Source organism: Platichthys flesus, chromosome 4, assembly GCF_949316205.1.
Source record: "Platichthys flesus chromosome 4, fPlaFle2.1, whole genome shotgun sequence".
Lineage (NCBI taxonomy): Eukaryota > Metazoa > Chordata > Actinopteri > Pleuronectiformes > Pleuronectidae > Platichthys > Platichthys flesus.
The window spans coordinates 8,701,164-8,720,903 of NC_084948.1; the positions used below are offsets into that span (position 1 = coordinate 8,701,164).

Here is a 19,740-nt window from a genome sequence, read left to right on the forward strand (position 1 = left end):
ACCCGCGCCCCCTCCACTTGTCCTTGTGTGTTGTTGCTCTTATGATAGGTATCAGTGTACTAAAACAAGGCCGAATCACAAAGAAACCAGTCAGTCGGCAGGATAATAGTGTGGCTTTGTGTGAATGGAATATGTGGCCAATTCAAATACAGGACGTATTGTGCAACCGTTAAATCACACAGCTGTCTGAACAGGCGTGCAGTCTAGTTTCCCTGTTTACTTAATAGACCAATTAATGAGGTTTTCAATGGAATGATTTATATAATAGCAAAAACTTAAAGAGATTATTCATTTTCTTTTTTTTAATAGAAAAAAATTGTGCCTTTGGTGTGCAGCTTGCTAGCATGGCTTCAGGCTATGAGACAGCTCGTGCACACAGATCAGCTGGTGTGGCTGATCGGTTTATGACAATTTGGTTGATTGTAGTCACTGAACCAGGATTTTTCAAATTTGTGCAAAGAACTTGAGGTCAACGTAAAGCCAGAGACACTAATACTGCTGTACGCTCGCTGTTCTCATTATTCAGTACACAAGTGTACCTGCGTATTTAAGCAATTATCAAATCAGTCCATTATGTGTTAGCAGTGCAGTGTGTAAAATCAAGCTAATGATGAAGTTAAGAACTTCACCTAATGTTCACATCTGACATCAGTGGGGGGGAAATATGTGATCTCTCACTCTGTTGCTGGTGTATTTCAACAGTCTCAAGAGTTTTCAGTCAGAATGGATCCCAAAAACAACAACCATCCAGTGAGCAGCCGCTCTTTGACCGAACGTCTACTGTAACCCAGATATCCACACTTTGAAACTGTGGTGAGCACAAAAGTCGCTCGGAGTGAACACGTCCAAACCTCGAGGTGGATGATCTACTACAGCAGAGACCACGTCAGGTTCCACTCCTGTCAACCATGAACATAAACCTGAGGCTGCAGTGACACAGACTCATCAACGCCGGGACAGGATTTCTGCTGAGGCTGCAGATGGTCGAGTCACATGCGTTGTGACATCAGTCCAGGCGGCTGCTGCTGCTGCTGCTGCTGCTGGTTGTGTAAAAGCATGGAGAATATTTTCTTCCAGCAATTATTTTCTAATGACGTTTTTTAATTGGCCATTAAAGTCGTCCTAAACTTTAGCTGAACCTTGTAGCTTATCATTTACTGACTAACATTAATGATCCCCCTCTTCCCTGATGTACTGGAGAACCTCAGGACCCAATATACAGTATGTGCTTTTGTGTTATAGCTACAAAGAATCTTTGACTTTTAATTGCTTGAGGGTGAGCGTGATTTTCAGAGAACCACATGGCTCAGACAAAGTGATGTCGACACTGGTCTAAATCCAAAGTCAAAGCTGGAAGGCTATTATCCGTTGGTTTCTCCCACATAGGTAGACTAATGTTCATTTCAATTAAAGATGTTGCCAACATAAAGTCTAGTAAAGTTTTTAGTTGTGTTCCCTAAAAAATTTATAAAAACAATCTGGTAAGTGGCTTTGGCGTAACCGGGAAGACAGACCCATGTGGTGATGAAAAAGAATGCAGTTTGCTGCGCCATCTCTACACAAGACATTAATCATTGATGAACATGGACTTGAATCTCAGAAATATGGATATAGATATTCTGGCCTAAGTTAAATGGTTAGTTGGACCTGCAGTCACATTTGAAAAGGTTCAGAGGAGTGGGTTTCTTTTTCATGCATTTAGTCACATGTGTGTATTACAACAGCAGCATGCAGCTTGAACAGAATAATCTAGTGTGACGTTCAACCCACAACATCCTGTATTGAATATAGAACCAAAGAACAGTGAGGCCCCTTGGGAAATAGATTTTAATACTAGAAATCCCCTAAAATTCAAATCGTGAGTTTATAGTTTTTTTTTTCAATGTTGAAGGCTTCAAATGCCGTGATAAAGAAATTGAAGCTACTAGACATTGTCTATGTGGGGTTTCCCTGTTGCTCTGGTCATGGATATAAGACTGAACGTTCTGGGCCGGTCACTCACATTGAGATACTTATTTTCCATTGCTATTTATCTTTTTAAGACAGACTCCAAATCTGGGCAATAAACAGCGGGCTTATGAGTACCAAAGGCTGCCCATAGAGACTAATAACGATACAGCGATCCTGGTGATGTAAAAATGAGTAACAGTAATGAGTAATGTATTGCATTTTTTTTTCAGTCAGTGGCCCATCACCGGTTAGATGCATACAGTAGATTACACGCTCTTAGTAGTTGCCAGTGGCATTAAAACAATAAAACAGAACATTTGATGCGTTATTGTAATATCCAGTGCATATTCATAGAATGGAAAATGAACCCTTGGCTCAAATGGACAAGCAGCATGCTTATAAGGAGCAATGCTGTCTAGTGTTATATTGATAAGTAAATGGGGCGAGACAGTCGTAACATTGTGCTGTTTCTTCAAGACAGTTTGAGGCCAAATGCTAAAACCAGCATGCTCTTATATGTTCTCAAATACACGCCAGTGTTCTAAGTCAGAGAGGAAACCCCCAATCTGTGCCTAGAAAGTCTTCCAACATGCATTTCCTTTTTCAAACTCTCTCCACCTTTATGCATTTTGCACACACAGCGAGAGCAGCATATGGCCACCGAGCTCATGTTTTCTCTGAAGTGATAACATCAGAAGTTCAGTGGAACTCTCCCAAAGCATACATACAGTGTGTCACCAAGCCAGAGGCCTCCAGTCAAGGCTCCAACAGCAAATGAGCAATAATTAAGTCAGGATGCCTGTTTGGACAACTGCCTGCGAGCTCATAAATAATAAGAAAATGTGAAGGTAGTATGGCTGCATTGAGAAGTACACACATACACGCACACACACAAGCACGCACAAAAACACACTTAAGTATGCAGTATAATTCACCACATGCTAGCTAGTTGATTGAATCACATTTCCACCCACACATTGTGGGTTGCATATACACAAAGTCTTGTACATAAACATGCAAGTACAGTCCCTGCAAGCATATCCTGCTATTACACGTATGTGTAGATGTGAATGGTATCGCTAAAATATACAGGACCACACATACACTGACACAAGTGCGTGTACATTTAGTACACACACACAAACATTTGTCTTTCTATAGCTGCGAGGAGACTCATTGACAAAAATGCAGTCCCCAGCCACAACCCAAACCTGAACCTAATTCTCACTATTAAACCTAATACAATTTTAACCCTCAGACGGCCTAGATGTCCTCATAATTATGGTTATGAACCATTATGCTTACAATCATAGAAGAAAAGAACAAACAAACCTTATGTACACATGAGCCTCGACCTCAAACTCATACCCATTCATATTCAATTACATTTTATAGAGTCAAATCATAACATACTCTATCTCAATGCTCTTAACAAAGTTAAATATAACAGAAAGAAACCCACAGACACACACATTCTTCATATGTGTGTATGTATGTCCCGCAATTAATAATCAGACATACACATCTGTATGTCTGCACACACAGAGGGAAGTGCTCTCAGCCTTTTGGTGCTGATAAGGAAGCCCTAAATATTTGTTTTAAGTCGGGTGTTGAGCGAGCCAGCTGAGTTCTGTGCTGTTCAGACAGTCTCACTATTATTACTGTTATTACTGTTATTATTATTACTCAGTTTCTTTGAGCTGGGATCCAACAAACAAGAGTGGGCGTGGGTGGTCCCCCAGACCCTCACCTCATCAATCAACCAAACCCAACACACACAAACACACACCCACAGTTATTACTACCGAGGAGTGTTGTCCCCATGAGGACAGGATATTTAGCCTAAACCTCAGATGACTAAGTTTCACTGTATGAGCTGTAATGATATCGTGTGTAGGGTCATAGATGCAGTGCAGTCATATCAGCCCCATCCTGGTGGAGACGTCAGACACAGTGACGGAGATGAATTATAATATGAGGGCAGATGAAGGTTCAAGCTGAACGTGGCATCCAAATCATCAGGTGGCTATCTACACATTCATGCACTATAAGACTTACGGTCAACCAATCTCACAAACGTCTTTTTTAAGAAAACCTATTTGGTAAACGAAATAAATAGGTGAAATAAAAAGCCACCAGTGAAATTACTTTTGAGAACTTTTACATACTTATCAGTGGAGTCAAGCTGCCGATGTTGTGCTGCAAAGCGTGTTCTGGAGTTGAAAGGCAACAAGATAAAAGCTATTTCAATTTCTCTTTCTTCTTTCTTAAAATAACGAAAAGTGGGATTTGATTTGTCAAAGCCAAACGTTTAAACGTTAAGTCTGATTCATCCATCTGACAAGCCATGGTGACATGAAACTCAAAAGAGAAGATGCTTCACCTGTAAGGTTTTCAAATGAATCTGTGGAGCCAAAGCAGCCAGCACACAGCATCAGGCTGACTGAGCGAGTACCTCTCATATACACTCGAGGGCTCATCAGGTCGGATGCAGGACAGACAGGCCATAATAAATTCAACAACACTACATTTTATTTTGTTTTATGATAGATCAAGTAGTTTTCTCAATACTTAAATGCATTGACAAATTTCCGTTGGCTCAGTTAAACTGATTTTAAAACCACTAAAGGCCTATAACCAGTGGCTTCCTTGTATGGACCAGTAAACTAAGTACTTGGAGTAGCAGATTATATGTTTTTACACACACATTGGTTGAATCTTATTATCCAGCATGTTCAACCTACAGTTGTCAACTATGTTTAAACGTGGGCCCAGACTGTGGCTGGAGTACATACTGGTACAAAGTGGAAAATACAACAAATATAAAATAGAGACAAATCTCGATTCACTCGTTCACTACAGCTGATTAACATGACACCAAAGGGAATCCGCTTGTTATGAAACGGTTTACATTTCGTGCTGTAAACACAAGGTGTCTGGTGTGTCTTCCCTCGGAAAACACGTGACGCGACAGCATGGTAATAAGCACTCAGTACCAAAGATGGAGACAAAGTAAAAATACCCTACCACTTAAAAATATTGTGTATTGTAAACGCACATAAAAAGTGCCATTGTTCCGGAGCCTGAGCTGCTCTCAGCTGAGATACACCAGGTCGCGCTGAGCGCTGGTTCACCCTCCATATGGCTTCAATGGAATTTATGTTAGGCAGGCACCAATAAGCCAAATCTAGTTAGCAACATTATCTCATTGGAGGCAAATCTAATTCCAGGCCCAGTGTGTTTTAGTCGTCAGTCACTCCCTCTCTCTCTCCCCCTTCCTCTCCTTCATCTTCTGTCCCCTCTCCCTCCGTCCATCCGTCCATCTTTCTCTGTGAGTGTCACCTGCCCTCGGAGCTGGCGACGCTGGGTCTTGGCCTTAGCGTGAGAGCCGCGGCGCCCTGACTGGAGGCTTTGTTTCCCCTGTGAATCTGCGAGAGAGTGTGTCTGTGTGTGTGAGCTGGAGGAGAATGTCAGATAGACAGTGATTTGTTACATCAGCGAGCATTCCAGCTCTGAGACCCTCGGAGTGTGAGAGGACACACACAGCGAGGGAAATCCGTCTCGTTGGGTGTTCAATTTGTGTTGTGTGAGTTTTCTGCCAAATTGTCACTTGTGAAATTGTTTTTGTGGATGGTCAAAAATATTACAAAGGGAGGAAATTACAAGTAATGAAATAACCTCAGCTAAAAGTAACTGAATATGAAAGTTGAACTCAACAGTAAACATACTGTGGCATGTTGGGGGGGGCAGGTGGTCAGAGCTTCCCTCTCAAAGTCGTTTGTGTAACTGTTCTTCACGCTGTTTCCAAAACGATACTATTATTTTAAGGTTGCTGTGAGAGAAGACGAAAAATCCTGCAGCTTTTTATGAGATCATTTCTATGCCTGAGTGCAGTCTGCTACAATATGGCAGAGAAATGGATGATGTGAGTGTGTGTATAGGTGAAGTGAGTGTGTGTGTGTGTGTGTGTGTGTGTGTGTGTGTGTGTTTGCGTGTGTGTGTGTATGCTTGTGATCTGGTTCAAGGTCTATTTTAACAGATCCACTGTATTGTGCGTGTCTAAGCGCTGGGGCCACAGCTCCTGGCAAATGGAGCCCCTGAGCAAGATACCATCTGCCTCTGCCCATCTAAGTCTCACGCCAAGACCAACACACACACACACACACACGAGCAAACACACAGACAGACACACAGACACACACACACACACACACAGTTCAACTCACAACGGAAACACTGTAAAGTGCACATATATTAACATGGAAATCCCAGCCACTATAAAGAATTAATTGAATGTTACAACTCTGGCAATAGTCTCCGTCTCTCACTTGAACCCAGAGGGGAGTGGATCATGTGTGGATCATATGTGGATGGGATGACATGTCAACTGCTGCCTTGTTCCGACTGAAAGCCGGAGGAAATCAGATCTTCGGAGTCAGGGCCAAGGAAACGTTTTTTTTACATTATTTGCGATGCCTGTGTGGAAGTACCATAATGGAAGAGAAAAATCTGAGTGAGACGCCTTGTGGTCCACATTTATTCATCTATAGCTTGAGGTCTGGGGTCTGAAGACGGATGGGGCTGTCGTCTAGACACGGCTATGATTTGGTAAGAGTTTTATCAAGCATAAATTCTTATTAGGGTGCGTTTAGATTTCATCTTGGACTATTTAGATGAATCCGACTGCTGAAGAGTTTTGGGCTGCAGACGGCCAATAGACACATTAGACCTATTAGACCCTGCTGGATTTGTTCGGCTCACTTTCCGACCAACAGATTTTCTCCAGTCAGCTCCTGCCGGTTCCGAGCTGGATCATTGCAGCCTGTGACGGCTGCAAGCTTTTCACTTTAAAACTGAAACATTTCACAAACAGGTTAATGCTTTATTTCACTCTCCCGACTGAAAATCGCATTGCTCTGCCGTTTAGCTTGGCCTTAAAATAGTTCTGTAAATATAATAATGATTAAAAAACGATTTATAAAAATGACTTACGCAAGTACCATGAGTCCACTTAAGTCACAATCTCTGAATTAATGCTAAAAGACAAGCTTTACAATTGAAATTTGTTTATTCCAACCTTTTTTATCCAACACTTTTTTACCTACTACATTTCTTAGTGTGTATGCTAAATAGTATTTTTTTTAAAGGAGATGTTTATAATGTATTTGATATTTGACCCATTACCTATTATTTAATTACCTGTTCATTTCCCCTTACCTTTGCTATCAAGACACTTCAGTTTAATCTGCGTGCCTTATTGTACATCATCACGTTAAATTATTATTTAGTGAAATGGAATGTTTTTGAAAAGCAGTTTTAGTATTAAATATTATGAATTTCTTAAGTTTAAAGATTTTGGTTCATAAACGTTTCTATTTGATAATAATAACAAATAAAATAATGACTTTTTTTTTAATCTTTCTTTTTTTTTGTAACCACAGTCCCTAACACTGTGTTTAGAGAACCATGGATAAAAGAATTTGAGGATGATGCTCATATCCATCAGTGTGGAATCTTATCAAAATAAACTTCATGACACATCAAATGAGTTGCTTCTCACAAATTGAGAAGCAACTCACCAACAAATTGGTGATAATAATGCAAGAAAATTTTGAAAATATAAAAAAATGCAAAATGCTTAGTTCTAGATGCCGAGAGCTTGTTATGGTCAATAATTAATAAAATATACTGTCAACTGTTTTCATACAAACTAATGGAAATTGGAAATTAGTTCCATTGACAGCTCGATCGAACTGAACCCATCCACTGTAACTAAGATGGACAGCACTGAGAGAACCATTTTCTCATAACATGCCAACTCCTGACCATCCATGTCACTCTCCTCCTTACAGCGGACAGCAACATTTCCTTTATGTTACGATGAAGAAGTGCTGTGCTATTAGATTAGCCTACAGAGACTGAAGCCGCTCTGTCTGTATGAATGAATGGAGGAACCAGCAAGCCCTTCACATTCCCTGTGGATGATGTCTTCAGCACAGCTCAAGGCTAAGGAGAGAGAGAGAGAGAGAGAGAGAGAGAGAGAGAGAGAGAGAGAGAGAGAGAGAGAGAGAGAGAGAGAGAGAGAGAGAGAGAGAGAGAGAGAGAGAGAGAGAGAGAGAGAGAGAGAGAGAGAGAGAGAGAGAGAGAGAGAGAGAGAGAGAGAGTGTGTGTGTTTGTACACATGTATCATGGGTGTATTTTGATGTAACATGATCAGTAATGAATTTTGTGTTGCATTAAAGGGGCGGAGGGGGCGATGGGAGTCGAGATGCGAGGCGATGGAGGGAAGAAGAACAAGAGCAGACTGACTGCTAGTGTCCGGGAGACTCCAACATGTAATCTAATGAAGAAACACGGGGTGGGGGGGGGGAGAGAGCGATGAGAAGAAAGAGAGAGAGCTCTACAAATGAGGTTAAGTCCTAACGGAGGAGATGGGGGGGGGGGGGGGGGGGGGGCGCTTCGAGGCTGGATATGGCTGGGGATGGTTGGGGTGGGTGATAGTCGATGCTAAATCCATTAGGGCCTTGTGAGCTCCCCACTCCTCTACCCCAATACCCCACCCCTAACCCATCCCCCCACACACATTTAAATCAAAGGAACTCTTGTTCACTTAAGGGGGGTGGGGGGGGCACTGGCGCTTCCTAAATGAGTTAACCATTTGGACTGTCAGGGCCAACGGCATGTCTGCTGCACACACACACACACACATACACACACACACACACACAGACACACACAGACACACACAGACACACACAGACACACACACACACACATATGCTCGCATGCACTTACACATGCACGCAGGAAGCCTTAAAGTACAGCAAGGTGTGTGCATGCGCCGCCGGTTTTGATAAATACATTTATGTAAATTAAACAGTTTTTACTATAAAATTTAAGTTGGTCGATTGTTAAGTTTGAAAAACAGTTCCTGCTTTTTTAATGATATGGTGATTGAAAGAAGTTTTTATCAGAACATTGATCAGTGATCCATGATGGTAAAGTAACAGGTGTTGAACTGAGTGTGTGAAACGTTTTGAAAGTGGTGGACTCTTACTTCTCAGATTGACATTACAGTATCATTTCTTTATCAATAGTTTTCAGTTGATAATAACCATGCTGTAGAATCACAGTTCAGCTGTAAATAACCAGAGCTGAAACAAGGTCACTGTGGCAGCATCATCAGTATTTCCTCTGGATTGTAAGACATCATTGAGTAACTGATCTAAAGTTCTAATCTATTTGAGACTCTTCCCCCAGAATTTATTAACAAAGAATGAAACAAAATAACCTTTATGCTTGTGAACACATGTCTGAAAACGCCTTTAGACCCGCAGGGGAACTCTTATCACCACAAACTCTGTTGACATCTTAGTCGTTGTCTTCTACCTGTGTGGATCTGTTTGTGCATCTGTCGCGGGTTCCAAGTGCCATGACCATCCCCCACTCGCTCATGATAATTCCCCTGCTGTGCCCTCACACCTTATTCTCTGGACTTTCTGCGGACTTTATACTTGGGCGCCGGGCCGAGAAAGTCCACAGAGAAACTGTGGAGCATCTCTGGATATCAGTGAGTATCTGAAAGCGGTTTAAATATTTGAAAGTCTACATGCGTGTGTGTGCACAAGAGAGTGAGTGTAGTTGTGCGTTGTCCTTACTCCACTGACCTGTCGCCGATCCTACGATCTCCCTGGACGGGGACTCAGACATGGCATCCGCCAGTCTCTCCCGCAGGCCTTCGTCGCTGGCGTCCGCCGACCCGATGTGGTGCCGCGGCACGCCAAAGCTTTCCGGCCAGCTACCACACACCTCGAGCAGGGTCACACCACGTCCATCAAATGTTCCTGTGAACAGACACACACATCCACACACAGAGGGTTAATATTTGTTTACCAAAAGGAACGCAAGATGCAACAGTAACAGCTGTGCAAGTTGTGCATCGATACAATCTAGTGATGTCCTGAGCTGATCGGCAAGATCAGGACTGGGTCTGATCCCAAAATGTTTGACTCAGTGGATGAATCATCCATCTATCAGCAGTGTGTGTTATTCTCGGAGGGCTGCAGGGGTGTTGATCCCATTTTAGCATCCTTCAACACTTAAAACCTTGCTTAGAGAGTGTGCATATGATTGGGAAATGATATGACTGTATCATCAAGAAGATGTGTCAAACACAGAGGACAAATACAAATGTGCACAATGTACCATCTAGCATGAGCAGTTGAAGATAATGGTAGGTACATTACCAAGATATGCTCCAATCTGAGTCTGTTGTTAGGTTGCGGCTGAACTGTCATGTCTGCAGTAACCGTCAGAACTTTTCTATTTTCTTTTTAAAGAAAAGCGGGTTTAACTGAATTGACTTTCAAAAACAATCTTGCCATTGGAAAGTATTGGTAGTGGTCAGCCGAACATTTCTCCCCCAGCACAGCATAAATGAATTTACTACACACAAACAGCTTGTAAGCACAACACAATCTTCATGCCTGTCAAAGCAAATCCACACAGACCTACACTGTGTCTTAATCTCCTCTCCTTTCTGTCTGCCATAATTTCTACAATCAGAGAGATCTTGTGCTGTGGAGCCAGGGAGTCTGCAACCTGTCTCTCTCTCTCTCTCTCCCTCTCTGTGGTTTGTGTGTGATAAGCTGGTCAGGCAGGCACGCACACAGTCAAACAACTGGTTTATTCTATTAGTGTGTTCATTTGGTGCAGCCACTGGGCCTGCGAGCACTGCGAGGTGATAAAGGCAGAAAAGGAGGATTTTAGCCGTGGCGTTCGTGAAGTGCTCCTGTGACTCGGAACGCCGGAGAGCAACGATACAAACACATGACCTCACGGCCTTGATTTGAGCTTATCAGCGGCATCGGTTCAGCTCTGCCTATCAGCATCTCTCCCCTCGTTAACACCCAGGAAATATGTGACAGACAGTGGCGCACAGGAAACGGCCGCGCCAGACAAGCACACAGCCTTCATGATACCAGTTTGACGACTACTGTTCACTGGTGGGAAAAGCCGCTCGGGGGGTGCATTAAAATCTTTCAAATCTGAATCTAAAAAGGAACAGTGAAACATTGAGGGGGTTAAACAGTCAGTGTATCCAGTACAGAGGCAACTGATAGGCCACTTCGTTGGAATATAAAAAAGATCACTCTCGGAAAACTCCGACATGTCTGCTAGCGAGAGAATCAGTGACAGAGAGTTCACCTGCTGCTGAGTTTCTCTTGAATGGCTTGTAACTTCCAAGCAAGTTTTACTTCTGGCCACTCCCCAGTCAGTGACATACAACTTGTGTTTCCTTCGAATAACGATAGAAAACACATGTTGTGACATCACTAGTCGGGGTGGGGGGGGGCAGAAATGCTAATATCTACCCCCTGCAGAGCATTCTGGATTAGGCGTGAAGTTATAATTAATCAGAGTGGGGACATCAGTTTTTCAATATGTGCCAAATTAGTTGTTGTGCTGTGTCTTTTGTTTCCTCCTCCTGCAACAAATCGGTAAATTGATCTCATATGAGTGATAAAACTACTTCAGTGATTAACAGCCATAAATACAATGCAACTATACTGTTCTCCTAAAATAAACTTGAAATTTGAATATAGTCTGCAACTGTAGGCTTCGTGAATCGCCTTGTTCGATGCCACAGAGCTTCCTTCATCAAATGTTTGGCACAGGAGAGTGGATACGCACACGCACAGGAATACTTTCCCACTCGTGTTGAGGGTGTCAGTAAAACCCCAGGGAGACGACAGGATGACTTCAAAGGAAAAGGACAGGAGAGATCCTCTCTTCTTGGAAAGATCAGCCTGCACAATCGGTCTCTGTGTTTGTGTCTCTCTGTTTGGGTCTCTGTGTTTATGTGGCTACATGCAGGAAACATGAATAGATGTTGAAGGTGAGTTGTAAATACAAAGGCAACTTGACAAGACTAGTATTCAATTTCTGGCCAGACCACAAAATCTGAGATAAACTGAATTATAGTATTTGATTATTATTAGTTATTTTTTTTTCAGTGTTTCAATTCGCTAAATTAGATTTAAGGTAGTAAATGATTGAAAATTCATATCAGGTCACTGACGTCAATCCCACGAAAGCCCTCGCAGGATGTGCTTGGATCCTTCCATCCTGCATATCTATCTCAGACTTGTGTGAACTGAAAGGCTGGACTTAGTGTAGGCATGACAAAAGTCTCCCAATGGTCAGCTGGAGGTTTTAGTCGGTTGTACCTTGATAAGCAATGAGCCACACTTCACTCTGTTACACTAAGGTTTCTTGTCCTGATCGACCTTTACCGCTACACAATTCAATTCACTCTCTACAAACACACATACACACACACATCCCAGTTATCCAGCATTAAAGCAACCACGGTACAGGACATAATAACATAACACAACACACACACACACACACACACACACACACACACACACACACACACACACACACACACACACACACACACACACACACACACACAGGCTCTCATGGTCAGCTTTGATAGAAGGCCTGCTGGCACTAGAGAGGAGCCCTTTGAAAAATCAATCCAACACACACATACAGACTGCTTCTGAAGTGCAGCAAAGTTATCAGGAAGCTAAGCCATTGTGTGTGTGAGTGATTGTATGCTTTCGGAGGCCAGTCAGTGTTATCACAGTAGGGCGCATGGAGGCCCGTGCAGCCTCTCGCCCCTGCATTAGCACCTGTCACTGGCCTGCAGCAGAACTGAGACTGGCCAGGCCTCGGGGTACACACACACACACACACACACACACACACACACACACACACACACACACACACACACACACACACACACACACACACACACACACACACACACACACACACACACACGTGAACACACACACACACGTGAACACACACACAGTAGTCTGCTCCCTGATAGCCAGTAAGCCATGCAGATCAAAGGTTCTGACTGCCGTGGCTTTTCTGGATGATAAGGGCTTAGCAGAAGGTTAGAAAGAGCTTTACGTTTATCAGACCAGGCTTTGACCAATATGGGTATTTGAGGGCCGATACTGATTGCTTTCGACTAAAACTACCGTTCACTGATAGTCGTTGGCAGTGTTTGGTAATTTAAAATCAGTTTTTTAACTTTTAAAAACTATTTGCATATTTAGTTTGTCTGTTTATAATCTGGCATTTTTCCCCTTTGTTTAAATGTAGAGCTTTTAAAACTATAAAAGTAATAAAATACCAAGAACTGTCAGATTGGATTAGCCAAGCTCATATTAGTTTATCAATGTCTCACCCATATTGGCTTGTAGGCCGTCTGGTACAGTAACCGGAGTTCAGTCTGCTGAGATACAATTCATTTTCCATTGATGACAGAGAAAGTTAATACAGTATTTCTCATGCCCATGTGTTCAAGGAAAGAGTTCTAGGCCACTGAAAGCAACCCTCCTTTCCTTACCAGCCAAAAAGAGATTCCTTATAAACACGATTATAATATAAGTGATGAGGGACAAAATCCAAAGTTCTCTCACATGTGACAATAGATTCTTAAATTTAGTTAAAGTTAATGTGAGGCTTCAGCAGTTCAACAAATTAGGTCAGTGTCTTGAAAACTTATACTTATTCATTCTAGTCCAAAACGCCCTCTTTGTTCCCTTTGTTCCTCTTTACTGTCGGAGGAATTTTAAGATTACAAATTTTATTCAGCTACATGTTTAATTATTTTACTCATATTTTTATTCACCTCTAAAAATATAGTTTTCCAGCCACACCTTTTATTGCTCCTCATCTTAGCGGATGTGTGAATGCTACACAACGGCCTCATGCTGTGTGCTATGTACATCTATTCTGTTTTCAGTGTGGGGCTCTGGCTCTCAACGCATCTGAGTGGAGGATGACCTGCACTCAAAACTGTGCCTGAAAGCAAACTGCATACAGACAGAGTCAAGCTGCTGCCTCCACTTTGCAGCATGTGTATGTATGACATGAATAATAACAACAGTAGAAGAAATAATTCAGAAATGGAACGACTGCCTATCACACTTGTGAATGGTTCAAAGTTACTGACTTCAAATAACCCTGTTGATCCACTGTATCGTGTGAAGGGAATTTAATGGATCTCTCCCAGGCAGCCACTCGAGTTCACTGATTTCTCCTTTCATTCTTTTTTTTGCTGTCTGTCTGTAAACTGTTGGAAATGTGAGGAGGAATAGTTGTGAGGAGGAAGAGGATTCGAAATACACCCTGGATTGTTGTTTTTCCCTCCATCATGTTAAAACCCAGCTGGATTAAAAGCCACTCTCCACCCAGCTGTTAGCCCCCACGTACTGGCCCTACTTATCCCTCCAGCCAGCGCTACTTTCCTTAAAGATGTAATCACACTGCAGCAGGATGTTTGCCTGTGTGTGTGTGTGTGTTTGTGTGTGTGCGTGTGTATACCTTTACAGCAGCGGCTTAGGATGGCACAGTTGGACATGACATCACATGTGCACATCACAATCGCTTCTCTAACACACATTCAGTGCTTAACTTTAATACCGTGGACATTCAATTTGACCATTAAAACCAAGCCTCTGTCTAATGCGGGAAACAACAAGAAAAATACCATTAATGGGAAAACTACAAATTCTATTAATGACTTGAGAAGTTTACCAACATATTTCAGTTCAGATTTTGTTGGCACACTTGGTATGGCACTTCGAGGTCAGGGGCATAAGCGTCATTCATGGGTTATGACATCATGTCAGCACCGCTGACACATTGTTAGCAGATCTAAATCCATTTTGAAGTGTTCCCTGTAATAAACGGCTTTGATGAAGGGGAGATATCGCGTCGCCTCCGGTATCGCTCTAGTTTTAACCAGAACAGGTAAAGCCCTTGCCTTCCATTAGCTGGCAAGAATACTTACACATGCAAATTATTTACTAACAAACTGGAGGCAGTTATACATTAGAAATGAACAATTTACATAAGTTTGTGTGATAACCAGAGTTTTTTATAGTTTCACTGAATCTCCTGACTTTCTCCGGAGAGCAAACTCCACAAATATTAGGAGAAATAAAAAGCCCCAAAAGAAAACAAATATCTTAAGATGAAAACGCGAAGCCACACATGTACAAGACACATAGAAGAAGTTTAACACACACACACACAAACACACACAAACACACACACACACACACACACACACACACACACACACACACACAACACACACACACACACACACACACACACACACACACACACACACACACACACACACACACACACACACACTCACTCTAAGGTAAAGGAATAATGTGTTGACGCCACATGCCACTGTTTCTCAGTTACCTGTGCAGTTAAGATGCTGATGCTTGGTTAGTTCTAATTCAATTAGGTTTTAGTGCGAGGGGGCGGATCGCACAAATGCCTTTATTATGGGTGCTGTATAATATGTAATGGTGCGTGTGTGTGAGAATATACTTGAGTGGTGTTACTAGGAAATGAGGCACAGTCTGTTACCAACAAACAGATCGTAAATCAGGCAGTGCAGTAGATCAGGTGGGAACTACACTGAAATCTAGTCACTGGAACACATTTCAGACACGACCTCCAGAAATCGGTCAGACACGTTCACAGCAACAGAACAATCCCTGGAGCCTTCAGGTGAGGGGTGTTGCAGCAGGCAGGAGACAGGAGGTAAAGTATCAATTCTATTGCGGAGATCACATGTTTTTGTTTAGAGCACATCAATGCGTGCAACGTCAGAGCGTATCTCCAGAAGCTCTAGCATATCAGTGTCTTTCCAAGTTGAGCTCCTTATTTGTGCCTTCATACTTGTTCGGCTTATCTTTTTCATCCTGACCATCCTAACCCTGACCCTAACCCAATAACATAAGCTTGTGTGATAACCAGAGTTTTTTATAGTTTCACTGAATCTCCTGACTTTCTCCGGAGAGCAAACTCCACAAATATTAGGAGAAATAAAAAGCCCCAAAAGAAAACAAATATCTCAAGATGAAAACGCAAAGCCACACATGTTCACTGGTGGTGAGTCCTCCAGACATTCTCCTGCTGTGGGCTCACACTTTGACATCCCAGAGTTTGTACTAGGGGTTTGGCTGGAGAGACTCCGGAGAATGTTCGCACCAACTGGCTCGGACATTTCTGTTCTCACTCTGGATCACTTCAGGAGATTATCCAGAGTTGTTTTTTGTGTTTTATGTTTCCAATTTATTTTCAGGCTATAACAATCTTTGACTCCCCTTAGTAAGTCCAGTTGGAACAGACCAACGCTCTCTGATCGGAGTTAATGTCGCACAGTTGTTCCTGCTAACATTGCCTTACTGCAGCTGCCTGTGCTGTTCACTGCAGAGCACTGAGTCATCCAGACTGTTCAGTGTCTGGGTTTAGTTTAAGACGAAACACACAAACAACCACGTTGTTGCTTAACATCAACCAGGGTATTTCTTTGGGTGAACATCTAGAGGGAAATACAGTCATTGCCAAAAACAACTTTTGATAGAAACCTCAAAGTAACTGTTCCCGTCTGACATGAATGTCAATGTTACCTCCACATCCCGAGCACTTGATAAATACATTATCTTAACTCTTTGTAAATGTCACTGTGCTGCCCGCCTGACAGACACATAACTTTGGAGGATGTTTCCTATTAACGACACTACGACAGGCAGCTAAATCATCTCCTACTTGGCTTCGAGGAAATTCAGTTAGTGCTGGATTATGTTCACGACCAAAAATGTTTCTGTTCATGAAGTGTGTTGCTCTCGCACCACATTGGGATCGTGAGAAGCAAGAGGACGCCCTGATCCAAATCCTCCTGTTTCACCCTAGTGAGCCAGTCGGTGGTGAAATGCTTGCAATGGCACCAAGCAAACCTGGCTGTAAGAAATTCTTTATTAAAATGATTTTCATCAGCTTTTATGAGGACAAAAATGTATTGGACATGTTTCTAAGCTTTCCAATTTACTTTAGAAAATATACATTTGCTTATTTAAATTAGTTTGAGTTTAACGCAATATTTCTAAAGACCTGAATTGAACTATTTTGAAATGGCAGTTTTGATGCAGCTTTAGGCAGGAAGGAACCTTCCTCATCTCGGACTCGAATGGCCCTGACAGGTAGGTGTAAGCTCATGTACGTATAATTCAGCATGTTGCTAAGGCAGGGTACATTCATTCATATACATGTACAATGAAACCATTGTCGTTATAGAGATAACTTCATAAAAACACCCTTTAATAGACTTTCACTCTGACACAGACACACAAACACACATACACACACACAGATACACATCTGTGACTATACTGTGAACCCATACTGACATCCCTCCAGGCTGTGTGTGTCTGTATGTGTGTGTCAGAGAGACAGAGAGTGAAAGAGAGTGACTCTGATATCCTGAGGGAAACACTGAGAGTGCTAGCTATCTTGCGGAGTAGGTTTGTGGTGCGGGGTTAGTGTTAATGGAGATGTAAGCTCACAGGATTAGCACCCATAGGTAGGTGTGTGTGTGTGCGTGTGTGTTCCTGACAGCTATGGCCTTTCTTTCATTACATTAAGGCCACTGCTTCTAAATCATTTACTCCCTTTGCAGTCTCGGTGGTGTCAGCTAAGTGTTAGTAATCCCCATCAATACCAGGGTCTGCCTCAAGGCACTTTACTCACTACCCCCCGCCCACACACACACACACACACAAACACCCACACACCGAACCATATGGCATTCAGATATGAAGACGCATTAACCTGTGCACAGTTAATTGCAGACGAGTCTGCAGACTAGCCCATCGCAGAAAGACAGACACACACATGCACACACTCTCACTGTGCACCAAGCTTATTTAAGCCAAGTCAAAGTAGACAGTGCTTTGCTCACTATTAGGCTCAACACTTGAACAGCAAACTATGGTGTGTTTGTGTGTGTGTGTGTGTGTGTGTGCTATCACTTGTCAGAAACTGAGATGAGACAAGACCTAAAAATAATTAAAAACAATGAGATAGTTGCTCTACCCTACCAAGTCCTATATATTTACTAAAGGAGCGCTTCCATAGTGATGTCATATGTCATCATGGCCATCTCTATATCGGCTCGCCTGTCTACATACTTTGGGCAGAGGCTGTTTGTTATTTTATGGGGCAGGTAACTTAATTCTAGTTGACTCAATTGTTAATCCTAGAGCAGATGATGATGATCTTAGATAATAGTCTTGCTTAACAGATCCATAAAGAACTAGAAGAACTTGCCTGACCTTCACAACCATGCAAACCCTTTGTGGACACAGTAAAAAGTCGACAATGAGCCGGGCCTTATCGCCCAACATCAGTGCTTGACCTCACTAAAGCTTTTCAACTCGTTTCGGATCAAATCCCTGAACAGTGGTAAGCAGCACATTAATGCCCATTGTCTGGAATGGAATGCTCAAATACTCAAATGCATGAAGAATAAGAGAGAGTGTGGCAATCTTAAGGCTCTGTATATACATATTGTGTGTGCTCTAAAGATGTCTTTTATTACAGAATATATTGTCATAGAGTGACACTGTGCCATATGCTTGCATGTCATCGACCTGAGGTGTGATGCCCAGCATGCTTGCACACAGATCAGGTAAACAGACAGACCGTGTTGTGTGCTTAGGGACTGCTTATGGTGCTTTGTAGGGCGTGTGGAGCTTGCATTAACACATGTTCCCACTAAGTAAGCACCAACATGTCAGTAGCCTTCACCCAATTAAACATACACAGTTATGTGTCACAACTATCGTAAGATTCAGCAAAAAGGATTCATGTACTATATAAGTGAGGTGTGAGAGTGTTGTACTGGCCACCATGACATGTGTGCACTTGTGTAACTATATGGGAGTATACTGCATACCTCACAAAATGTAAATGTCGGAAAAAGAAAAGTTCCTGGATCTGACCCCTGATCTGAAGTCGTACCAAAGTGTAATGGGTTCTAGCCTGACCCATAATGTATCCTTCCACAAAGTTGTGTAGTAATCTGTTCAAGACAGGAACAAATGGCAACCAGTGCTCAGTTAGATATGTCCAGCACATGTTAATGGGAATGAAGTGACTGAGAACCTGAGAGGAAAGTCAATGTAGGGGAAATGATTTCATTAACAGTCATATCTCACATAACGTCTGGTGTAAGTAAGAAAGACCATCACTCATTTAGACTGAGTGCAAAGAGTAGCAGGGGAGGAAATTCAATATGCTGATAGAAAACAGCTGACTTTGGTTTGGGAACTTACTGTAACAACATGCCTGTTTTGACAATGGCACACCAATGCTGGTTCTTCTTAACCGTTTCAGCCCATAAAGCTTTGAACCCATCAGCAGGCAGCTGGTCACTGTGGCAGAGTTTGGCAGCGCTAGATAGGCAGTAATGAGTGTCGCAGGAAAAGAGGGCGTGGAGGTGTTAAACGAAATTACAGTGGCCTAGTAAAAGACCTCTCCCTGGCCCGGTTGTTGCCTTCCAGAGGGTATTAATAATGTGCTGAAGGGGTCACTGATTAGAGGGAACCAGTATATTTAACACTAAGCAGATCCCTGAAAGGGTGTGTTTGCTGACAAATGACTTCTGTGTTCACCCTGACCTCAGCACAGTCCAGACAGCTTTCACCTGCGTGGCTGTAATGGCCTTGAAATAGATTTTTTTCCCCAAAAAATCTGATCATCTGCGTTTTCCTAACCAGCAAATTGGACTGGCCAGCGTGTGCTCCTGCTGCTCCTCTGTGTCATCAGCCTGATGAATACAAGAAGTGAAAGGAAGTAATCAGGAATGTTCAGCGCACTGGCCTC

At 42.5% G+C, this 19,740-nt stretch overlaps 1 protein-coding gene across 3 annotated transcripts in view; it reads right to left on the reverse strand.

Moving 5' to 3' along the window:
• bcas3 (BCAS3 microtubule associated cell migration factor) overlaps positions 1–19,740 on the reverse strand; it is a 293,175-nt gene that overhangs the window by 18,321 nt on the left and 255,114 nt on the right. For 2 of the 3 annotated variants that reach the window (XM_062386288.1, XM_062386289.1), the window contains one exon: positions 9,618–9,794. In XM_062386288.1, coding sequence (XP_062242272.1) covers positions 9,618–9,794 — 177 coding nt within the window. Of the gene's footprint in view, positions 1–9,608; positions 9,795–19,740 lie in introns of all 3 variants that reach the window. The other variant, XM_062386287.1, reaches the window with a different exon arrangement.